General features: G+C 38.9%; 1 protein-coding gene across 5 annotated transcripts in view; it reads left to right on the top strand.

The window, feature by feature from the left end:
• Positions 1–25,050, top strand: part of akap13 (A-kinase anchoring protein 13) — a 170,299-nt gene that overhangs the window by 103,408 nt on the left and 41,841 nt on the right. For 4 of the 5 annotated variants that reach the window (XM_044357342.1, XM_044357339.1, XM_044357340.1 and 1 more), the window contains exons 12-18: positions 3,332–3,404; positions 9,145–9,248; positions 14,706–14,892; positions 16,453–16,627; positions 20,721–20,780; positions 23,952–24,011; positions 24,262–24,442. In XM_044357342.1, coding sequence (XP_044213277.1) covers positions 3,332–3,404; positions 9,145–9,248; positions 14,706–14,892; positions 16,453–16,627; positions 20,721–20,780; positions 23,952–24,011; positions 24,262–24,442 — 840 coding nt within the window. The remainder of the gene's footprint in view (positions 1–3,331; positions 3,405–9,144; positions 9,249–14,705; positions 14,893–16,452; positions 16,628–20,720; positions 20,781–23,951; positions 24,012–24,261; positions 24,443–25,050) is intronic. The other variant, XM_044357341.1, reaches the window with a different exon arrangement.

Below are 25,050 nucleotides of genomic sequence, written 5' to 3'. Positions count from 1 at the left end.
AACAGCTTGTAGCGTGGCTCAAAATCCAGGAAAACTATGCAGTCTGAAGAGATGCAATGCATTTTGGTTTAGGTTGGTCAGGATAATCCGGCCCCCAGCCCCTGAAGTGAATGGTTCTAACATCTAGACCAGCAAAGAGTTGGTGCTGCTCTGGAACTAGTTTTCCTGGCTAAGAGCCGGTTCTTAGGCTGTCAAAATGTAAAGAACTGGGCAGGCACCAGTTGGCAACCAGCCCTCAGGCTGCCTTGATGGAAAGGGTTATGTGTGAAGTATAGTGTAAAGGTGACTCCACATGGAACAGGATGCCATCTATGACTTGCAAATTATTAGAAGCTAGAAGTAGAGAGTAAACTACATATGAAGGAGTTTGTGGAAGGCCATCTTTTTGATACATCTTCTTGTGCTGTATAACAGGAAACCACACTCATTTTTTATGCCTATAACTAGGGCTGTGTGATATGATGATATAGATCGTGTGACGATAAAAAGATGTCTATCGTTTCATATGATGCTCTGTCGTTTATTTCGTTGTGTCGCAAAACACACTCTTTAAGGCAGTATTTTTCGTCATTTGGAGCCTGTCCATCTTTTGTGCGGATTATAATAATAAATTACTCTTCTTCACTCACAAAGCTTTTATTGCACTTACAGTAATGTAACGAGTGTAATTGTCAACTCGAGTACTTCACCTGGTTCACTGTCTCTCCTCTGCAGCGCTGTGTGCAGCACACACACACGGAGAGCTGAGCGCCCCCTTACTGAAACACAGAGAGCAGAAGGCAGTAGCGCAACCATAAATTACAGCAAAACGCAGTAGAGACTATGTTTATTTATGTTATTTACCTAATTTATGTGCACTCATTTCATTTTCAGCTCAGTGTGAGAGTCTCTCTGTATGTATGTATGTATGTATATATATATATATATATATATATATATATATATATATATATATATATATATATATATATATATATATATATATATATATATATATATATATATATATATATATATATTTACTACATTTATATATTGAATTTACAGAAATGATCTATATGCTGTGCTATCCCATGATATGTATCATTATCAGGATATGAAATTACCTATTTTGAGATATGAGATTTTGGTCATATCACACAGCCCCACCTTTAACAATAACAAAAAAAAGTAAAAATCTGATAACAATATATTGGGTGATTTATTATACATTCAAAACAAAAATAAGATTAAAAAAATCCCAAAAAACTTTTATTTTCCACATTTTCCTGTACTCTTTGTGGATCTGTAAAAATGTCATTGTTAATCACAGTATTTACTTAAATAAGCTACTATCCTTTGGATTTGATGACTGTGCGTACAGCTGGTTCAGATCACATCTTTCTGGTAGAGTTCAGACTGGTGTTGTACAGAAATAATATTTATTTTCCAACTGAACCTTGCAGTGTTCATTTTTATGCTGAATGCCATCTTGCATGCCATCAACCCTACCCCAGGTCAGTCTCTGCTGTTGTACATGTATGTCATTTGTCTTCAGGTCACATTTGGATTCGGTTAGAATTTTGCTCAGCAATTCAAACCAGCTACTGTTTGAACAGCTGCTAAATTTGGTCTCCATATTTTCTCAGATATGGATCATTTGTGTGTGTCTGCTTGCAACAAAACTATCAATTTCACAAAGCGCACAAAGTTTCTAGCCTTTGTGCGTGTGTGTATAATACAATACAGAAGTCTCCCAGAGAGCCCCCTCCTACTTCTCTGACATGACACTGGACTGGCTGTGTCTGGTTGCAGGGGCGGAACAATCATTTGCTTGTGATCTGTGTGCATGCAGTAGTGTGTGTCGGTGTGTGGTCGCAGTATGGTAGTTAATCTGGTATACATTGATATGCTCACACTATAGCTCTTAACATTTGAGACACACACATAAAAGGCACATGACTAGTGTGGGTAGGAGTGTGTTTGCATTCAGTCACATGTGGAGTCAGTGGGTGGGACGCTGTTCCAACATCATGTTATAATATTGATGTGACACTGAGAATACACACACATAAGCAAAGCAACCGTGGGGGCAGAGGGGGTGACTGCCCCAGGACCTACGCTCAGTAGGGGCCCCGCTGGGGACGTAGTGTGTGACCTAACATGGCAGCACAGCAGAAACAGTAGAGTTTAACTCTCTTAACTTTTTCTATTCATTCTCTGTGGTACTTCTTATCACTATGGATATAATTCTCCCTCTGTCCACAATGTGGGTTGCAATGTCAGAGTGGTGCTCTCTGTATTTCCACTTGTTGACTCTGCGGGAAGTGAAGACTGCAGAAGCAGCGATTCAAAGTTCATGACTAACTTCGCTGAAAATTTTAGCCAAGATATGAGATATTTGTGTCCTCTTGTGTTAGTTGTGAATGAAACTCGCAACAAAGTTTCAGCCATGTGAGGCTCATTAACAGCCATTTGCGTTCATGCATAGATGAGGCCAGACTATCTAAACTCACTTTTTTTGTATGTTGAGCGGGACGTAAACACTGACAAACATAAAGTGGTTGGCAGGTTTGCCACCGTGAAGGATGAAGTTTTAAAAAGGAACCGTGATATGTACAAAGTTCCTTAATCTGTTCGGATTATTTTGTTCTATGGAGGATGGAGAGATACACAAATGGACTAACGTTACACTAAACTACAGCAGTCTAAGCAGAGACACCAACTGGTGAATGAAACATCCATAATTAGTCTTTAATAACTTAAATTTTGGTTATGAAGAAATCAGTCAGACTGTCCATGCTTACTGCATCTCAGCAACTGTCTGTGTCACTGCCTGTGGTGTTGTAGACTGTCCACTTTATGTTTGAATAGGCCTCATATAGTGTTGTATACCACTGTGTTTATTTTATGTTTATGTTATTCCCGTGTAAGAAAGACATGGTGCTGAGACAGTGCACCTGGCCTGACACTGTCTATCGGTGGTGGTGCTGAAGCACTTGTCAGTCGATGCACGCTGAAACATTTGAACAAGACTGACAACAAGTTTTCTTCTTTTGTTCTTTAGAAGAAGCTTGTCTGACAAAGTGGCTTTACTGTATGACATAGGCTTTCTTGGCTTGATAAGTGACAATTTGTGTTAATGGATAGGATAGGATATATCAGCTATTTTAATGATCATACACACACAGTTCTGATGATGGTACCATAGCAGAAAACTTTGGTGCGACAAAGAACCCTTAAATATATACAAAGTACTCCAAACAATGGAATGAAATGAATGCTGATGTACCACTGCTGTTCATCAAATAAATCTCTTCATTTTCTTTCTCTGTCTCCTTATCCCTGTTAGATCCAGAGGGAGAGGGATGTTTTCTACCCTGTTCATCCCTGCCCTGAACCCAGCACAGTGACAGCATGTTCAGGTAAGACTCTCCATCCATTTCAGTGTTAAGAATAATGCGTCAGTATGTGGAGGAAATCATTACTGTGAAGCTGATTAGTCTTTACACCAATCAACTTCAACATGCTGATGTCACTGATCTTCCCGTAATGCAGCAGAGCAGACCATGAAGAGCTTTAGTATATTTTAAGGCTGCACAGTTTCTGAACTGGTCTTTTTCTGAACTTGTATGGAATTTTGTCTGTAAGCATTCCCTAAACAGGAGCTGAAGAATGATCCTCATGGGATTTAGATATCTAATTGTTGTGCGGCTGATATTTTAACTCTGAAGCCAACTACAAAAGTTACCACAGAGTATTTCTGCCAACAGCATATGGACATAAAGAAAAACATTGTTTGAGATGGTACACTTCATTAGTCTGGAAACAACAGACCACAAAATCTGTTGTTGTCATGCTCAATCAGCATTTTCATTTCAGACAAACTATCTACCAAAATTAGTTTCTGAATACATTTGAGCCAATAGTATTCCATGCTGTTGTGGAGGGAAAAACAATTGTAATAACTCATTAGCAGCAATTAATAGAACATAGCTTTAAACATATTGTTGACATTTTAACATTATAGTTAAAGAATGTCAAAGATAAAACAACCTTGTTTAACATGCAGACAGATGTACAAAGGATATCCTGGTGTCTCTGAAATCATCTCCATACACCTTGGAAGTAGGTGACGATTCCTACTCTGATAAACTCATCTACCTGCTTCTGACACTCAATAAGTGTGTTGCTATCCATCTGTTTTATTATGCATTTTCAGAGTGGAAATATCTGAAGAAATTCAAAAAAAGTGAAATCTTAACATTGCAGATGAACCTTAACATCCCCAAAAAAGTGATGAGCAGACTGTAACATTCCTCAAATGAATACATGAAACAAACAGAACTGTCATATCTCCATTTCCCACATGGTTTTCCATCATTTGAGCTTCGACTACCGCTCTTTAAATGACGTCATCTCGTTGTGTCCTCTTTTCTGCAATGGTTTAATGGCACTGACTGGAGAATTGGCACCACTTGCTGTTTATCTCCTAGCACTCATACAACAGGATTGGATGAAAACAGGGTTTCATTTGCATTTTATTTTGCTGATTTTCAGGAAATTTGTTTGAAATTTATTTAAAATTGGTACTAAATTTCTGTTCAGAACGGGCCAATTTCTCAGCACCTACAGAGAACAGTGCCGTCCCCTAAACGCCTGTCTGCATGACAGGCGCAGACATGCATCAGTAGACGCTATAATTTACCAATGTTCCCTAAACACCTTACACACAGGCTGTCAGTAGATGCTATAATTTACCCATGTACCCTAAATGTCTTACACACAGAATATCTAGAGACTACAATTTTGAGTTGAACTGATGTTGATCAGATGAACTGTAGTGCCCGTACAAAATGTGCCTGTGATACCCTGCACTATGTCTTGAACATACATACCAAGTTCCTGTGTGTGAAGAATGACAATAGAGCTTAACCATGAATGTATTATAAGAGCTGGATACCAAACTGAAAATGGCGCCCATTCAGTCCTATAGGAATTGCATACGCACATACCCTAGCCTCTGGGTTTGCAATGTAGACTTTACATTGTGATGACGTCACAGATTTTTAAATCACTTTTATGGAGTGAGATTTGTTTCATAATGATTTGTGTGAACAGATTGACAATCTGTGTGTAAATGTGTAATCTGTAAATATAAACACCTTCCACAAATGCAAAAAAGATTTGTAAACTCACAAAAATATTTTGCAAATATAAAACAGATCTGCAAATACTCAAAGAAATTCCACAACTAAAGAAGATGTCTGTGAATATATTAAGTCAATTTACAAATAAATGAAAAGCGTTTGTGAATATCTTCATTTTACAACATTTACAACTTTCCAACAGGTATTTGTGAACTCAGTTTTTATTTGTGAATCGAAAAAACATTTATGGATCTCAGTTCTACGCTTGTGGATTTGCTTTTTATACACAGAGTTTTGAAACAAACTTTCTGCCAGTCCGAACGAAAATCCACTCGTATCACTCGCTCATTTTCTGATAGCACGTGATTGCCTGCTGACGACATCATTTCCACATTTCAAAGTAAGAGCACGCAGTCTATCTATGAGCTGTTTTTTGTTTTTTTTTTAAATAATCAGCGATAGGTAACGTGCATTCATTGTTTTGTGTTAATGTCATACAGTGTCATACAGTGAGTATTAGTGTATTTTTATATATTCTATGTATATTATCTATTATCTATATTATTTCTGTTTGAGTATGAAAGGCATGAAGATGGCTGTGGGCATTGTTCAGCTCTCTAAAGCGGTGGCTTGGCTCTTTCTTCAGTTATCAGCCACCACATCCTTTATATTTTTCATTTATTCTTTCAGATTGGTAAAAGTCACAAAGCACTTCACATCTTATTAGTAGTGTACTGTTACTAATGTAGGTGTAATGTCTGTGTGAACGGCACGTGTTTAGTTCGATAACATTATTTCAGTGAGGCTACATTAAGTGTTGTAAGATATGACAAGTGACAGCACCCTGGTTAAGATCTTTGATAGAATGGCTGTTGGTTTTGATAGTTGTTTTGGTTTAGAAATGTCGTTTTGTAGTTTTATTGTTCATTGTTAATATGTAGATTACGCTAAGCTAACGTTAGCTACTGAACCAGCATCTGTTGCCATGCTAACAGGAAACATTCATGCTGCGGGCTGTTGGGACAAAAGCAGGGTGTAGGATACATTTTAACTGTATGAACGTAGACTGTGTGTGATGTGTAGAAGAACACAGAACATTAATTAACATTAGATCCTGACTGATCCTGTCGGTGTGTTGAAGATTTAAATAATAAATGAAATTACGCTGCTGTGCCTCCTGCATATATATATATATATATATATATATATATATATATATATATATATATACACACACATACATACATATATATATACATATATATATATATATATATATATATATATATATATATATATTCATACATATATATATATATATATTCATACATATATGTTCAGACGCGGCACTAGAGCAAATAAATAGGACGGGCATTTGATATTCGTAAGGGAGCACACAATGCATTGTATATTTCTTATCCTGTTATCAAAGAAATTAATACCGATAATCCTGCCGGTCAAAAATGAACAAATGTGTCTTTGCGAACAGTAATAATGTACATGTTTAATTGCCTATAGAGCGGGGAAGTGAGATCTGATCACAAGTGGTCACTCAAGACACATGCGGAGACGGATGTTAATACTAGGTGTGAACAGACGTACTTAAAGCTGTCCACTTGTGATCGCATCACCTGAGACGAACGTTAATACCAGGTGTTAACAGGGCCATAGACTGTGTGGGTCACTGTCAATTGAAGACGCTGCCAATCCACCGCTTTAGAGAACTGAACGTTCCCTACAAGCATCCTCGTGCCTTTCATACATAAACAGAAATGTATACAAAAGTGTGAGCCAGATAATATACATAGAACAGATAAACACACACTAATACTCACTGTATGACATTAACACAAAACAATGAATGCACGTTACCTATCGCTGATTATTTAAAAAAAAACAAAAAACAGCTCATAGATAGACTGCGTGCTCTTACTTGAGATGCGGAAATGATGTCGTCAGCAGGCAATCACGTGCTATCAGAAAATGAGCGAGTGATACGAGTGGATTTTCGTTCGGACTGGCAGAAAGTTTGTTTTAAAACTCTGTGTATAAAAAGAAAATCCACAAGCATAGAACTGAGATCCATAAATGTTTTTTCGATTCACAAATAAAAACTGAGTTCACAAATGCCTGTTGGAAAGTTGTAAATGTTAGGAAGATATTCACAAACGCTTTTCATTTATTTGTAAGTTAATTTAATGTATTCACAGAGATTTTTTTTCATTTGTGGAATTTGTTTGTGTATTTTCCGTTTCCATTTTATATTTGCAAAATGTTTTTGTGAGTTTACAAATCTTTTTTTTGTATTTGTGGAAGGTGTTTATATTTACAGATTACACATTTACACACAGATTGTCAATCTGTTCACACAAATCATTATGAAACAAATCTCACTCCATAAAAGTGATTTAAAAATCTGTGACGTCATCACAATGTTTTACAAACATAAAACCTCCATGGATCAAAAGTTCATAATAGAAAGAGTCATAATTGATGTTGTTTGCAGTTTGAGGTGTCCTGTCAACAGTTTTACAAGCGTCTCTTTTATAATGGTGGTCTATGGGGAAGATGCTTTTTTGGCCGCAGGGGGATTTTTGCTACAATACCGCGAGTGACCACCGGGAAAAATTGGCTGCAAGGCTGAGCAGCAGCACTGTATCCAGCTCTTACAATACATCCATGAGCTTAACTCTCTAAATGTTTTCAATTAATTCTCTATGGTAGTTCATATCACTACGGATGTAATCCCATTTCTAACAACAATGTGGGTGGCAATGGTAGAGTGGCGCTGTCCCTATTTCTGTACGTTAACTCCACGGGCAGAAGAAGAAGCAAATCAACGTTGTCGAAGCAACGTTGTTTGAGGTATTTTAATGTATTTCTGAACGTTCCTGATACATCCAGCACTAAGTCTTGAACGTACATGCCACGTTTTGTTTACAGTAACGTTACACAGTTCAATATTAGAGCGTAAGTCTCTTGAACGTTTTCAAGTTGTGAACACTATGGATATAGCCCCACCTCTGACCACAATGTGGGTTGCAATGGCAGAGTGGCACTGTCCATATTTCTGTTTGTTGACTCTACGGGCAGAAGAAGCAAACCAACATTATTTTTTAGGTATTTTTTTATATTTCTCGAGAACCGCTCATCCAAACAACTTCTCACATTGACATTGCACTTCCTCGTTTCCCCAGCACCTGCCAGGTATGAAGTAGTTTGGATGAAGGGTTCTCAAGATATGCAAAGGACAAACTTACATACATACAGACAGACAGGGATTCCTTCCTTTAGATAGAGAGATAGATAGATGAAGGTGTCCTGATTGTAGTAAATAATGGTAGAGGTGCAGGCAAAGAACAGTTAGTTGTGTAGTCCATTATGTTCTGTATCAGGACACTGTAGAGTTATTGTCTTATTTATACAATCTCAATCACCAAAAGAAAAAATGGAAGCTTTGTTAAAATCCTCACCACTGATTACGAACAGTGGTTAAACGGTTGACAGAAGTTGTTTGAGGTCTCCCAGTATATTACTTCAGGCATTTTCTGTGGCCACTGTGCAGTTAAAAAAGTATTTTATTTTTCTTTTTTAATTGCTGCAGTAAAAAGGTGACAAGTTAAATAAATAAAAATTCAGCAAATCAAATTTAGGCACCTTTTCTTTAATAAACCAAGCCTATGCAACAGCACAATGTCATTTAACCTCAGGGTTAGACCTAGACAGATAAATGACACAGATGATCGACTTTTATGTAATGTGAACTTCATCAGTTAGCTTTAACACTTTGATTGATGTCATTTCAGCATCACAGCAGTAAACAAACATCCTTCCTGCACAAGCAGGCTGTTTATCTGTGGTTTCCGTGATATGAGGTCAACTTCCTGTCTTTGTGGTTTATAACCAGCCCTGCAATATGCCACCTGCTCAGACATGGCATGACATATTCTATTTAAGAATAAAATGTTACATCAACTTCTTTTGATCACTGAACTTTTCACATTTTTCTTTTCAGCTGTCTGTCCAGACAGAGAGGAGTGTGTGTCGGTGTGCTTGTTGCAGAGCAACAGTGAAAGCCTGAAAGTCAGTGCTGACCTGGATGACAATGTCTTTAAAAAGGTAGAAACCATGCCAAAATACACACACACACACACACACACACACACACACACACAAAGACAAGCTCTAATAACTTCATACATTCATGTGTTTGCTCCTGTTAGGCAAGGCAAGGCAAGTTTATTTGTATAGTACCTTTCAACAACAAGGCAATTCAAAGTGCTTTACATAGAGCATAAAAGGCATCAAGATAGAATATAAAAGCAACACAAGTAAAAAGACATTTAAATATGATTAAAAAGTGTTCAATTTGGAAATAAAAAGCTAAAAAAAGAATAAGACAGTTGAAACAGGAGATTACAAGTTACAGTGCAATGTAAAATATTAACCCTCAAAGCAGACCTGTCCCAGATGACCTGAGAGGTCTAGATGGTTCATAATGTAGAAGCAGATCAGAAATGTATCTTGGCCCTAAACCATTCACTGCTTTATAAACCAACAGCAGTGTCTTAAAATCAATTCTTTGACAGACAGGAAGCCAGTGTAAAGATCTGAGAACTGGAGTGATATGATCCACTTTCTTGGTCTTAGTGAGGACTCAAGCAGCAGCGTTCTAAATCAGCTGCAGCTGTCTGATTGATTTTTTTAGGGAGACCTGTGAAGACAGTGTTACAGTAGTCGAGTCTACTGAAGATAAATGCATGGACAAGTTTTTCCAAATCCTGCTGAGACATAAGTCCTGAAATTCTTGATATATTCTTTAGGTGATAGTAGGCTGACTTTGTAATTGTCTTAATGTGGCTGTTGAAATTCAGGTCTGAGTCCATGACTACACCAAGATTTCTGGCTTGGTTTGTAGTTTTTAACATTATCGATTGAAGCTGAGTGCGGACTTTTAAACATTCTTCCTTGGCTCCAAAACAGTTACTTCAGTTTAACAGCTTGCATGTAAATTTCCATAAGCTCATAATCTATGGTGGTACATAAACATCACTGTCAGATGTGTTTTACATCAGCACAGCAGCTGGCTTTCATTAGTTACCATACTGAAGTTCCACATCCATCGTGGAACTTCAGTATGCAGATGATAACGCCATCGTCACCCACACAGAAATAGATCTTCAGTGCATACTTGATGCTTTTGCCAGGGCGTACACACTCCTTGGCTTGGCCATGAACATCAAAAAGACCAAGATTCTCCATCAGTCCCCACCGGACAGCTCCGCACCCCCGCCAACAATAACAATTGACAGTGTAAGCCTTGAAAATGTACAGTGCAGACACTGTGCTGCTTGCTCTTGCTTCTGCTTGCATTTTTCTGCTGATATTCTTGTTTTTCTTCTGTGAAAAACTACGAGCAGTTGCTCCTTGATACTTATAAATCACTGGAACTGTAATTCTTTGTAGATATAGTAGGTTTTTGCCATATTTTAACATTTTTATGATCTCCTCAGTACTTTGTGAGCGTAGTCTACCATCAGCACAAGTCTGTACTGCAGTGACTTGAAACATAGTACTTAGCTAGCGCTAATTAGCAGCAAGATGCACCCCTTCTCCAGAGACGACTACCACAAACTTCTATAGGAGATTGTAGTGCTGAAAACAAAAATTCACCGGTTAGAAGTTAATGTAGAAGTGAATGGACTATATGGGAATGACACCACTTTACCATGGTTTCAAAAAAAGGTTTGCGTACCGGGTAATAAATCTACAAGTGGTCATCCTCCCTGGAACTCTCTTGGAGCAAAGCCTAAGAGTAAATCATTTCCCTGGGAAATGGGAGGACGAGTAACAGGCAGAGCCCAGTGCCCTGAGATTTGTGAAGCAACCAGCTGGCCTGCATTGTCATCCAGGCAAAGCGCCTCTTCAACCCCATTCTCAGTAGGACAAAGCCGTGGACAGCTGCAAAAGGGAGAACTAACAACAAACCTCCCCAACAACCAAGTGTGCAACTGGAGAACAGATTTGCTCCACTGTTGCAGGACCCAGGATCTCCATCTGATGACCTGGATAACCTCTCATCTTCATACAGCAGGATAAGGACTGAGAGTAAATCTGAAAATAAAAGCCTACAGGGAAAACTAACGACTGGGCCTTAAACTCTGATTGTTAGTGACTATGCTGTAAAAGATGTAAGAAGCATGTGCAGTAAAAACACCCAAATACTCTGCAGGTAGTGTGGCCGGCACTTCAGCGTCAGATATTCCACTGCTTCGGAACAATGGCTGCTTACCAGAGAACAGTTGGTATACCGATGCTTATTGATGTAGGCACTGAGTCCTCCTCTGCAGGTTTTCCCTGACAGCTGATTGCGGTCGGCTCGGAAGAAGAGTAGCCCCTCGATTTGGTAAGCTGCATCAGGCATGTTGTTGTTTAGCCATGTCTCTGGAAGCAGAAGTGCACAGCATTTCCTTGTTTCCTTGTAGCTGCTCATTCGGTGTCTCATTAAGTCCATTTTGTTATCCAGCGAGCAGACATTTGCCAGAAAGAGTGTTGGCAAAGCGGGTCTGTTGGTAGTTTTTAGCCTGGCTAGCAGGCCAGCTTGCTTGCCCCTCTTCTGCCTTCAGGCACACCTCTGCCATTCCACAAATCCAACAACAAAATGTGTAACCATAATTATGCAGATGACACACAAATTTACATAACCATTTCACTAGGGGACTATGGTCCAACACAAGCACTGAGTAAGTGCATTGAACAAATCAATGATTGGATGTACCAGAATTTTCTTCAGTTGAACACAGACAAAACTGAAGTAATTGTTTTTGGAGCCAAGAAAGAACATGTAAAAGTCAGCACTCAGCTTCAATCGATAATGTTAAAAACTACAAACCAAGCCAGAAATCTCAGTGTAGTCATGGACTCAGACCTGAATTTCAACAGCCACATTAAGACAATTACAAAATCAGCCTACTATCACCTGGAGAATATATTAAGGATTAAAGGACTTATGTCTCAGCAGGATTTGGAAAAACTTGTCCATGCATTTATCTTCAGTAGACTCGACTACTGTAACACTGTCTTTAAAGGCCTTCCTTAAAAAATAAATCAGACAGCTGCAGTTGATTCAGAACACTGCTGCTCAAGTCCTCACTAAGGCCGTATTCAGACCAAATCAGGCAGTGCGGCGAAAACACCAGTCCTCTCAGTCATTTGAATGGGGTAGTGTGTTTCGGCTGCAGGCGCTTTGGCCGCTGTGGCGCTGCACTGGACTGTGGCCGGAAAGCTCAAGAGTCAACTTTTGGAGAAACGCACCCAATCACAGCTGGAGATCAGACTGATGAGAGCTGTAAACTCTGCCATGAGGGAGTAAAAAGACGTTACTAGGGGGAGGGGAGGACACTTCTCTTCGTTTGATAACATTAAAAGTAAATGGAGACTCTGCTGTCTGCCTCCCGACTTATTTTAAAAAAGACGAGAAAAAGAGAGAGAGAGAGCAGCTGAGAGCACCAGCGAGAGAGAGAGAGAGAGAGAGAGAGAGAGAGAGAGAGAGCATCTGATTTGGTCTGAATACGGCCTAAGACCAAGAACATGGAGAAGCAGTGGTCAGTTTTTATGCTCAACATATCTGGAACAAAATCCTAGAAAATTGCAGGTCTGGTGCAACTCTGAGTTCTTTTAAATCAAGGCTGAAGACTTTTCTGTTTGCGGCTGCCTTTGATTAAACCAAAAAATTATTTATTTCTTACACTGCACTGTAACTTTTATGCTTTATTTGCTTTATTTTATACTTGTCTTATTCTATTTTAGCTTGTTTTATTTTTTATTCTCGTGCCTTTTTAATGGCTGTTTTTAATTGTATTTAATCGTCCTTTTATGGTGTGTTTCTTTTGCACTTTGTCTTGATGCTTTTAATGTTTTATGTAAAGCACCTTGAATTGCCTTGTTGCAGAAATGTGCTATATAAATAAACTTGCCTTTCCTTACCTTTGAAGTCACCTCTCCCCAGGGGTAGACATTGACAGCAAGGTTCACCATTGCATCTGCTGTGCCAGCGGGGCTTTTGCAAAGTTCCCCAGAAGATTCTTTGAAAACTCTGACCAAGCTGCTGATCTACAAGGCAGTTATCTTGCCCACACTTTTCTATGGTGCAGAGACCTAGACTACCTACAGTAGACATATAAGAGCCCAGGAGTCCTACCACCAGAGATGCCTGCGGAAAATCAGCTGGAAAGAGAAGCATATTAACATCAGTGTTCTTGATGAATCAAACATTGATTTAAACACCAGCTGAGATGGACAGGCCATGTAATACAAATGCGTGACACACACCTTGCAAAACAGGTCCTCTACACAGAATTAAATTCTGGCCGACTAGCACCTGGAGGTCAGAAAAAGCATTCCACACAAACAGCTCTAACTGGGAAGACCTTGCTCAAAACAGAACCACATTGAGAAACAGTTTACATGAAGGAGCCACATTCCATGAAGACGATCTCCAACTGGCTGTCAGAGTCCACTAGCAGCAAGAAAGGAGAGAGTCCACACCAAAAAGGCTCTCCCACATTCCATTTCAAGCAGCATCTCACATCAGTTTCTACACTGCAAGAAAGTTTGTGGTTCCAGAATTGGTCTCCTCAGCCATTTGAAGACCCTCAACAAGGACCCTCTAAGGGGACTATCACACTCTACACTGAGTGATCTACTGATGATGTCAGCACAGCAGCTGGCTTTCATTAGTTACCCTTTTCATGTCAGGGTCAGAAGTAATAGTGCTGACATACATTTCTACCTTTTCACTAAAATTGGGAAAACCTCCGCTAAAGAGTGTTATGCAACACACCAGAAAACACTCTCTCCCTGCAGCTTGGCAGGGACCAGAGGAAAACCAGTTGATTAGCTGTACTATAAAGATCACATACTGTAGTCCTTACACTATATTAAAAATCAGTAGTATTAATAATATTGATGTGGCATATTCACATGGCAATAAAGCTCTCAGATGTATGGGCATGTTGTTACAGAAAAACTGTTTAAAGGACTCGTAGTACCACCATAAAGGTTTGGACTATAGTACAGTAACTCTATAGAACCCTGTTTGCTCAGAATGTACTCTGTCCAGCCCAGTGTGAGCTCAACATGACTCACTTGTTCTGGAAGAGGCCTTTTCCACCAAGTTTTCTCATAATCTTGAAAGAGATGACATGTGGCTAGGCTATATTTGGCTACTGTTTCCCCGACAACTGTTTCTTAACTGCAGCCTTAATACCAAGGATTCAAGGTGTGTAAGGCTTTTTGTGTAGGACTAGCTATGAGAACCAAAGGTCCCCTCAAGGATGGAAACATTCGGAAAATTATAAAAAATAGTAAATTTAGCAGTTTTTCACTCCATTATATGACTAGTCGTTATTAGTGCTGGGGTGTTGAGTTAAACAGAGCGAGTGCGTTTCCTCCTCTGTGACTTCAGGGTGTTTCCACTGATAGTTTGTGGATATGTTTGTATGTTTAATTTTACAGCAGTGCACTTTTTAATGAAAGTAGAGCCTTTGTTGACGTCAGTCTTCTCTTTCCTACTAGCCTGTAGATCCAGCCCCCCGTGTTGGAGACAGGGGCAGAGGGATTCGTGTCTCTTGGTCCTCCACAAATGATGCATCGACGCAGGGAGCCTTCAGTCCCAGTGAAGGTGTTTCGTCAGTTGACACTTCTGACACCATGGCCCCTTGCAGCTCCAGGCATTCCTGGAAGTCAGAAACAGAGGAGAGAGGTAAACCACACTGTTTGTTCTTGAATTCTAGCAGTCGTAAGTGGGTGGAGATTTCATTCTGTTAAAATATCTGGGCATGTTTTGCTCCCAGTTTTGGTTCTGAAGCGGGTTGCAATTCATTTATAGTTATTTCAAAAGTTCTCTGCTATGTTATCTCTATTTATTCTCAATATCAAAACACCAACATTTTGTGGTTTTACTACTCAGCCTTACCAGCAGTTCTTTTGCATTTTCCCTCCCACCAGAGGACCTTCTCCACTGTAAACCACAGTGAACTGTTTCATCTAACAGCAGAAAGCTAAAACATAAAATACAGGTATAAATTGGTTTAAAATGATGTAGTTTTTCCAGTTTTTTTAGTATTTCTCAGTTAAAATGTGTAACAACTGACAAGTCACCTTTGGACCTACCACAGTTGAGATAAAATATCTTAATACTATTTATACTTGCATCCTGATGCACCCCTCAATACAGTTTTTTTTTTTTTTTTGGTTTTCATTTTTCTTTTCCATTCATACTTTATATTTCTGTTCTCTTAATCTGTAACATTTGTAAGTTACGCTGATGCATTCACTGTCACTGATTTTTGTTTTAATTTGTTGCTTGAAATTTTCACTATAGTCACAGTACCCTACACTTTGTCTGTTATCTGAGCATTGCACATCCTTTATTCTACATGGTTATATACTTTTTCTTTTATTTTTTAATAATTATCACATTTATAATTCAATTATTAGTTTACAAAGTATGTATATAATAGTATACATACTATGTGTATCCTTATTTTACTATGTATAATGTGCATTATGGGCACACAAATAAGAATAATTATAATTAATAAAGTTGGATCGATTTATAAAGAAATATCTCCATTCAATTTATTTACAATTAAAAATGTGTTTCCTGTGGAAAATGCATGTGAATGCTGACAGCTGAAATAAATTGCGAAGCATTGCTGAAAATGCTCAAATCTGAAATGAATTTTGCTTGAAAAAGCTGAAGGCTCAAATGTATTGCACTGCATTGCTGAAAAACCTGGAATCTGAAATGTAATGAAGAAGCTAAGAGTTAAAATTCATTGTTAGAAAAGCTGGAAGCTAAACTTTACCTAATACTGTCAAAGCTGGAAGTTGAAATAAATTGCCTGAAAAGGTGAAAAAAGAAATGCAAGAAAAGCAAGTCTAACATTTGAATGGTTCCTGTAGCTTAAAATATGCAGAAGTAGTAGTCAACTGAAAAACATAAAGAAGAAGAATAAATTGCAAAGCACTGCTAAAAATGCAGAAATCTGAAATTAATGACTTATTTTGAAATTCTAGCCTTGTCCGTGGCCCCTGTAAGCTCCTATTGCCATCTGGGGGCTTTGAATTTGAAAAACAAGGCTCTTCCTCATGCTTATCAGCATTCACATAAATAAAGTTTGTCAGCATTTACACTAATAAAGCTTAGAAGAACAAGTGTGAATGCTGCTGAATCAGCATTCACACTATTAAGAAAGGTAATGTTTTGAAAAAAGTCACAGTGGGAAATGCAGTCATGATTTTCTGTTGGGGTTTGTAGGAGGCGGAGAGACAGAAGGAGGAGGAGAAGAAGAAGAGAAAAAAGATAAGCTTCCAGAAAATCCCGTCTCCTCCGCCATCTTGCGTGCCTCCATCCGTTCCTTGTCTCCATACCGTCGACACAGCTGGGAGCCAGGAAGGAACGCCACTGCGGATATGGACGTGGCACAGCGCAGGTATGGACTCAGTGGGTTTATCAGACTTGCTGAATGTAGACTATGTTGTTTCCTCTCAAAAAGTATCAGCAGACTAATAGTGGCTCTCAGCATCCTGAAGCACAAAGCTCCTCATAGAACTGCTTAGTCCTTGTGTGATGCACATAAGAGCAAAGAGCCACCAGCCTCCAGGCTCAGCGCAGCAGCATATTTTTGAGAGACAAGTCTCTGGGTTAAACTCTACACTACTGCCAGGTTATCTTCTGCATAAAAGACTCAAAACATTGCATGCGCCATCATAGAAAATCCAATAACAATACAATCCCTGAACAACACCAGACAGAAGAACAAAAACAATAAAATAAAATAAGTAATAATTGACCAATAATAAAAGATAAATCAAAACAATTAAATAATAATAAAATAAATTATAAAATAAAGTAAATTAAAACAACAGTATTAACATGACATGTTATATAAATTTGTCAACAGTACCACTGTTAGGTGTCCACTCATAGTCCTTTAGAAATGAATGTTTAAATAGTGTCCAAGTAATAGTGTCCATGTATTGTTTCCTTCAGTGGTGCCATCACCACATCCGACCTCCTGCATTCATAACAGTCTCAGCAAAGAGCTGTACATGCTACAGAGAAAATGTGTATGTTTACAGATACAGATAACATGCTGTCACAGGTAAATATCAATACAAGCATACTCTGTGTATTTTATGAGCCTGGCACTTAACTAAATCAGTCAACCTAAAAGGTGTGTTCACTGGTACCTCTGTAGTGAGTGAAACTGCAGAAACATTTCCCATTTATTATTGTATTTTACTTACTCATTTTTAGACTATTAGATATTCTCTCAAAAGCTGCCACCTTACACAGTTCTGAGATCCATTCCTGAAATAATGGGCCTCCTACAGCTTTCCACTTTATCATAATTACCTGTTTACCAATCGTAATACTTGTCTGTATCCAATGTGCTAGGGGTTTAACAACTTGATCAATGGGTTGAGGATTTCCAAGTATGTATACATCAGGACAAAATTCATAATCTACCCCCTCAATCTCTGAGATGTACTCATGGACTCTAGTCCAAAAGATCTGTACCTCTGGGTACGGTGCATGGACTAAGTCGCCCACCTCCCTGTCACATCTCCAGCAGTCTGGTGTTTTTTTTAAAACCAGTCTGAATAACCTGCTAGGGTACCAGTAAAAGCAATGAAGAATTTTGAATTGTATTAAGGATTCAAAGGACTCAAAGACTTAACTGTCACATGCAGAAATAAACAAGTTATCAATGCAATGAAATTCTTAGTTTGCTATGTCTCTACCTGGTGCCGTCAATTACTCTATTCAGAATATATTGGAAACTAAGTTTAAAAGACAAATATATACAGACACACACACAGCCACTAGAAACTAAGTTTAATTAAAGCAGCAGCAATGATCAGGCCCTCGCGCCACACTGCAGTCGAACTTCTGTTATTGTAGAGCAACACAATACAGCAATACATTTACCAGAGGGCACCTGACATGGATATACATCATGAATATTTGACATTGCATGTAGGAGATAACTATCACTTCTTGTGTCCACTATGTGGCGCTATAGAACACCCACTAATTATGCTTCATGTTGCTGTATATCATGTGTAGACCACACCATGTAATTTTCATGTAAATCATATGATGTTTGTCATGTAAGGCCAACTTCCTGTTGTCAGTAGGTGGCGCTATGACTATGACTTAGTATTGACACTTAGATGTGTTCAGGTCTGGACTCTTATCAAGCATGAGAAATGTGGAGCAGATTGGACAATGTAAAGCCGAGTTAAACAACTTCCTGTTTAATGCCCCAAACATGTTTTCAGCAAAATGGTCTGGCATGCCACACCAAGGGTGTTGGCCAAGGGTGACACCATGAAAACTGAAAAGCTTCTCAATTTATCATCACAAAGGTGTTTATATATAACCTGCTAAATTTGAAGTTGCTCGGGTTAAATCTTGAGGAGGAATTGATTAAAATACAATGCCTGTCAATGGCTTCACTTTGTGAAAAAAATGCAAAGTAGATTCAAAATGGCTGACTTCTTGTTGGACTTAGGGTATGGCTCCAAGAGGCTTTTTTTTAAAGTCTTGAGATGTTACATCTTCCTACCAATTTTCGTACATACACGTCAAATTTAAAGGTGGGGACTTTGACTTTGATTCATGGGTTTTCTTGCATTCGAAAGGCCTTTGTGAAAAAAATGCTAATTTGATTCAAAATGGCTGACTTCCTGTTGGACTTTGGCTATGGCTCAAAAAGGCTTTTTTAAGTTTGGATATGTTATATCTGCCTACCAAATTTCGTAAATCCAGGTCAAATTTAAAGGTGGAGCCTTTGATTTTGTTTTTTTTCTAGAGGGTTCCCTCAAGCCATTTTGCCACACCCAAACCAGAGACCAATATCAGATATCAAGATTTGAAACTTATGATGCATTTGCAAAGGTTCATGATTTTTCGAGCACCCCTAGCACCTCAAAAACGCTAAAAGTAATTAGGGTGCGCTATAGAGCTGAAATGCCATGCCCAAGCCCAATTGTGATACTAATTGAAATATTTACTAGTTTGAACATAGGTGTAAAGTTTCATGAGTTTTTGCACATCCTAAAGGCCTCAAACATGTGTTCATAAAATAAAAATTGACACACAAAATCCAAAATGGCTGACTTCCTGTTGTGCAAAAGAATTTGCAAAAATATGCTTCTGACATGTGTGCCAATTATCATGAGTTTTAAAGCATCCTAAGCCCCTCAAAAATGCAATGGCCTCCTATAATAATAATAATAATAATAATAATAATAATAATAATAATAATCCCTTCAAAACAATAGATTCCTCGCACTTTCAGTGCCAGGGACTGCTCGGCCCCTGGCACTTTCGTGCTTGGGCCCTAAAAAGACAAATATAGACAGACACACACAAACACCCACTCATTCATATCCACACACTCACAAATTCATCCAATCCAATCACCACTCACATACATATATACATACTGAGGTAGTAGGTGATAACAGTTGTGCTAAGAACAGTATAAAAGTAAGTGCAAAATGACAAACGAGGTGTGCATATTGTTCAGACATGTGCAAATTGTTCAGTTTGTGCGAAGTTGCATTAAGTCCTTTGTTTGGTTATGGGAGGGATGGGAGGACTCAGTGGCAGTGGCTTTGAGGTCTTAATCAGCTTTATGGCCTGGGGGTAGAAACTTTGTTTGAGCTTTGAGGTCCTGCATTTCAGACTCCTCTCCACTCTCTAGATGGCAGGAGTGTGACGAGGTGGTGCTGGGGGTCGGTGAGGTTTTTGATGTTATTGTGGGCCCTTCTGAGGACTCTCTGCTGGTAGATAACCTGCAGTGATGGGAGGGCCATTCCTGTGATGTACTGGGCTGACCTGATCACTCTCTGCTGGTGTTTACGGTCTGCTTGTGTGTTGTTGCCCTACCATACCATGATGCTGCTAGTGAGAATGGTCTCAATGGTGCACCGGTAGGAGTTGCAGAGGAGTGTTGATAGCAACTTAGAAATCAATTAAAAATAATCAATTTTTAGTCAGATGTTTCTTTCCAGCCTGAGCAGCTGCTGAGGTGTTGATAAGTAGTGCTGTGCCGGAGCACAGTCCGAGTGCACATAAATTTGGTAAATAACGTAAATAAAGACAGTCTCTACTGTATTTTGCTTTTGTTTATGGTTGCCCTCTCGCTGCTTCTCTGCTCTTTCTCTGCACTCTGTGTGTGTCTGATTATTGTTATAATTACCTCCATGCCTATATTAACACTTGCTTAATCACATCCACTAATGTATGTATGTATTTGGTTAGTGGAATGAGTTTCTACTTTCTATAAGATTAACAGTTTAGGATGTGAACAATGATTAGCATAAAAAACACCAGATCAACGTTCCCTGTTAATTTCAGCAGTTAAAATCTAAAAAGACCTGTTTTAGCACATTGTCACTTACTTTTACTTTAAAAGATAAAATCCACCTCACTTCCCATTCTTTTGTTCAACTCTTTCAGTCCATCCCTCCCTTTTTTTCCACTAACAATCCATCTCTCCCTTCTTTCAGTTCTTTGAAGAGCCTGTCTGGAGAGGTGAAGAGAGCCAAGCCACCCCTTCACAGGAGAAGGTACACATTTCATCCACTCCATCTCTTTAGATTTCCACTGTCTTCTTTTTACAACTTTGTGCTATGTGTTCTGAGCCAAAAGGCTGGTCAGAACAGACATTGATATGTCAGTGAGTCACTGTTCAGGCCTTTCCGCATGAGACACTCAGTAATTCTGCTTTTGAATTCAATTAGTTCTTTTATGCTCACGTTAGTCACTAATGACATGAGCAGTTCAGACAGACAAATGACTGGAACAGTGTCTGAAAGACAAGAATGTAGTAATCTTCTTATGACATTCGTAGAGCTTTGGTTTGTCTAAGATGACTGTGTGCTTCATTTTGTACCACATGGAATAAAAAAAGGGAATTTAGTATTTAGTAACAATATTTGAAGCTCTAAAAACTCTGTCAAAATATCAATGCCATGTCAATCAAGTGTTGGGTGTTCTTTTGCATTGTCGTCTTTTATCAATGAGAGCTGGTGCTTTCATCTTTCCAGTCTCAGCCTGTTCACATGACAGTCTAGACACACACTCCCAGTGCCATGCATGGTATCCAATGGAAAACTCATTAATGAAATGAAAGAAGTAGCTCAGCACCATGTGTTAGGACTGAGGGTGCTGAAGTGAGGGTGGAAAGGGAAAAATCCTCTTTGATTCACTCTAATATGGTGTAGGGAGATGTGTCAGCTCCAGCACAGCACTACTTATCAACATCTTGGCAGTTGCTTGGGCTGGAGGGAAACATCTGACTAAAAATCAGTTATTTTTGATGATAAATATAAAAAATGACAGCAGGATTTGTAGATGAATTGTGTATTTCTGTATTTATAACAGCAGTTTAATAACAGAGGTCTCACACAGAGGAATTCATTGACTTCAACATCTTTATGTCCTTCCTTTTTATATATTATAGATATATGACATATATTATATTACACTTTAGAAAATGCACAAATGGTTTTGCAGAATAACATAGTACTCAGAAAATGTAAGGATTATTGAAAATAATGAACAAGGGAGCAGATGTAGGGTAAATCCTTTAATATCAGAAGTACCTCAGTCTGTTGTTGGCTCAGCTTCTTCTCTTAGATTGACCATCATCAGTTATAATATCAGGATCAAATACACAAAACATCACACATGAGTGTGTGTTGTTTGCAGCTGATAACATTTAGGAACAAAGGTTACCTCTTTGTTGCACTGGAAAAGTGGAAAAAGGGAAGCAGCTATGAGATGATAGAATGCATGTTAATACTGTAACATACAGCATACCATCACATTGAGTCAACAGGACTCAAAGGTATCAATTCTTAATTCATCTATAAGTCGATTTAATGCTCTGAAATCAAAGGCAGAAACCTGGGTTTTGAGATGTCAAGAACAGGACTCTTTGCCATCTGTACTGTTGTTCAAACATCATTTCAACATAGTTCAGACATACAATGCTGCGGAAAGTTTGTCAACCCTTTAGAATTTGCTCTATTTCTGTATACATATGACCTAAACTACATTTGATCAGAATTCCATGCAAGTCCTAAAACTAGATAAAGGGACATCAGTTAAACAAATGAGACAAAAACCTTACACTTGCTCATTTATTGAGGAAAAAGATCCAATGTTACATATTTGTGCATGGCAGAAGTATGTGAACCTCTAGAATTATTTATTTAAAGGGGAAATTAGAGTCGGGTGTTTCAATCAATGGGAGGACAATTAAGTGTGAGTCTGGGAGACCCTGCCTTATTTAAAGAAGAGAAATCTGGGTCTATCAAGTCTGAGCTTCACATCACAGGTTTGTGGAAGTGTGTCATGGCTCAAACAAAGGAGATTTCTGAGGACCTTAGAAAAAGAGTTGTTGATGCTCACGAAGCTGGAAAGGATTACAAAACCATTTCTAAAGAGTTTGGATTCCACCAGTCAATTGTCAGGCAGATTGTGTACAAATTTAAGGCATCCAGCACCATTGTTGCCCTCCCCAGGAGTGGTCGAACAACAAAGATCACACCAAGAGCAGGCGTGTAATAGTCTGGGAGGCCACAACGGACCCGGAGTAACATCTAGGAAACTAAAGGCCTCTCATGCAGTAGCTACAGTCAATGTATATGAGTCCACTATCAGGAGAACATTGAACATGAATGGTGTGCATGGCAGAGTTGCAAGGAAAAATGTCACTTCTCTCCATAAAGAACATTGCTGCCGTCTTTGCTCAAGACAAACCATAGGATAAGCCAGAAGGTGATTGGAACAATGTTCTGTGGATGGATGAGACCAAAATTGAACTTTTTGGTTTGAATGAGAAGCGTTATGTTTGGTGATGAGCAAACACTGCATTCCAGCATAAGAACCTTAACCCATCTGTGAAACATGGTGGTGGTAGTATCATGATTTAGGCTTACTTTGCTGCCTCTGGACCAGGAACTATGAATGGAACTATGAGTTCTGAGTTGTACCAGCACATTCTATGGGAAAATATCAAGGTATCCGCCTGTTAACCGAAGCTCAACAAAAAGTGGGTCATGCAGTAAGACAACGAGCCTAAACACACAAGTCGTTCTACCAAAGAATGGTTAAAGCAGAAGAAAGATAATGTTTTGGAATGGTTAAGTCAAAATCCTGACCTTAATCCTAAAGAAATGCTGTGGAAGGACCTGAGTCGGGCAATTCATGCAAAGAAGCCCACAACATCCCTGAGTTGAGACTGTTCTGTAAGGACGAATGGCCTAAAATTCCTCCAAGCTGATGTGCAGGGCTGATAAAGTTACTGGAAACATTTGGTTGAAGTTATTGCTGCAAAAGGGGGTCACACCAGTTACTGAAAGAAAGGGTTCACATACTTTTGCCTCACACAAATATGTAGGATTGGATCATTTTCCTTAATAAATAAATTAAAAAGTTTATTATTTGTCTCATTTGTTTAATTGTGTTCACTTTATCTAGTTTTAGGACTTGTAAATATCTGATCATGTTTTAGGTCATATTTATGCAGAAATACAGAAAATTCAAAAGGGTTCACAAATTTTCAAGCAGCGCTGTATCTCTCATCTAAAACATCATTGTGTCATCATCATTAATCCTCCTGCGTATCATTCTTGATTTGAAACATTCCTTTCATCAACCATCTAATCATTTCTTTCTCCCACATCTTCCATCATCCATCCTTCATCTGTCTATCTCTCCCATGTCTCCAGTATGAGTTGGTGTCCATCCAACCTGCTTCATCCTGATCAAGAGCAAATAGACAACAGAAGGTAAACAGTACAGGTCAAACTGCTGATAATGTGCTGAAGAAACCTGCTCCTATTTGCATTTCTGAAGGATTGTTTAAATACAAAACATACTCCAAAGATGGTCAAGTGTGTACAACACGTCATCTTCAAATAAAATGTAGTATGAACACATTCAGAGATCTAGAAAAGCATTCTGTATGGCACAACAGCATGTAAAGGACATGATAAAATGCAGTCAGTTATATGTTTTGCCTTTTCTCCTTCCACACAGCTACAGTCTGGAGGGTCTGGTGGTGGAGAGCGAAGCGGTCCAGGCAGCATGCCCCAGTCTCAGTGATCAAGAGGAGAGGACCAGCGGGAGGAGTTTACGCCTAGACGGCCAGCATAGAGGCTCGCTGGTCTCCCTCACTGAGGAGGAACAAGAAGGAGATGGAATCCGCATTGATAATCAGGTATGTGTCTGGACATATGGACATAGTCACAGTGACATCACCCAGTGGTTTGTGGACTGCAGTTTTGAAGCCTTGAGTTTAGCGATTTGACCATCGCCATCTTGGATTTCACCATCACCATGTTTGATTTTTGGAGCCAGAAGTGACCGTATTTGGATGAGAGGGTGGAGCTGACCAGCAGAGCTAGCTGCTAGCTTGGTCAGCATGGTGCGTTTACGATCTATGGTTAACGGTGATAATGCTAATGGTAATTTCCGCTAGCGAAAAACAGGCCTACAACCATTAGAACAAAATGTGCTCACCAGAAAAAATGAACATCTGACTCCTTAGAGGGCCTTTTATCACAACCAAACTCTGAACAAGACTTGTTTAGGCAACCAAAATGTTACAATTAACTTTAATGAAGTAAAACACACTGTGAAATAGCAGCAGCTACGCCTATACTTTGTGTATCCTGGGTTATACCATTGTTACGGTACGTAATCAATGTTGTCACTGTGGTAGTAACTTGTCAATCACAATGTAGCCATGCCCTAAAGCGTGTGGTGCTTTATCATCTATTTTACTCTAAATGGCGCCATAATTTACAAAATGAACATCATGATGCA

This window comes from Thunnus albacares, chromosome 7 (genome assembly GCF_914725855.1).
Source record: "Thunnus albacares chromosome 7, fThuAlb1.1, whole genome shotgun sequence".
Lineage (NCBI taxonomy): Eukaryota > Metazoa > Chordata > Actinopteri > Scombriformes > Scombridae > Thunnus > Thunnus albacares.
This window is presented reverse-complemented; position numbering and strand designations above follow the sequence as displayed.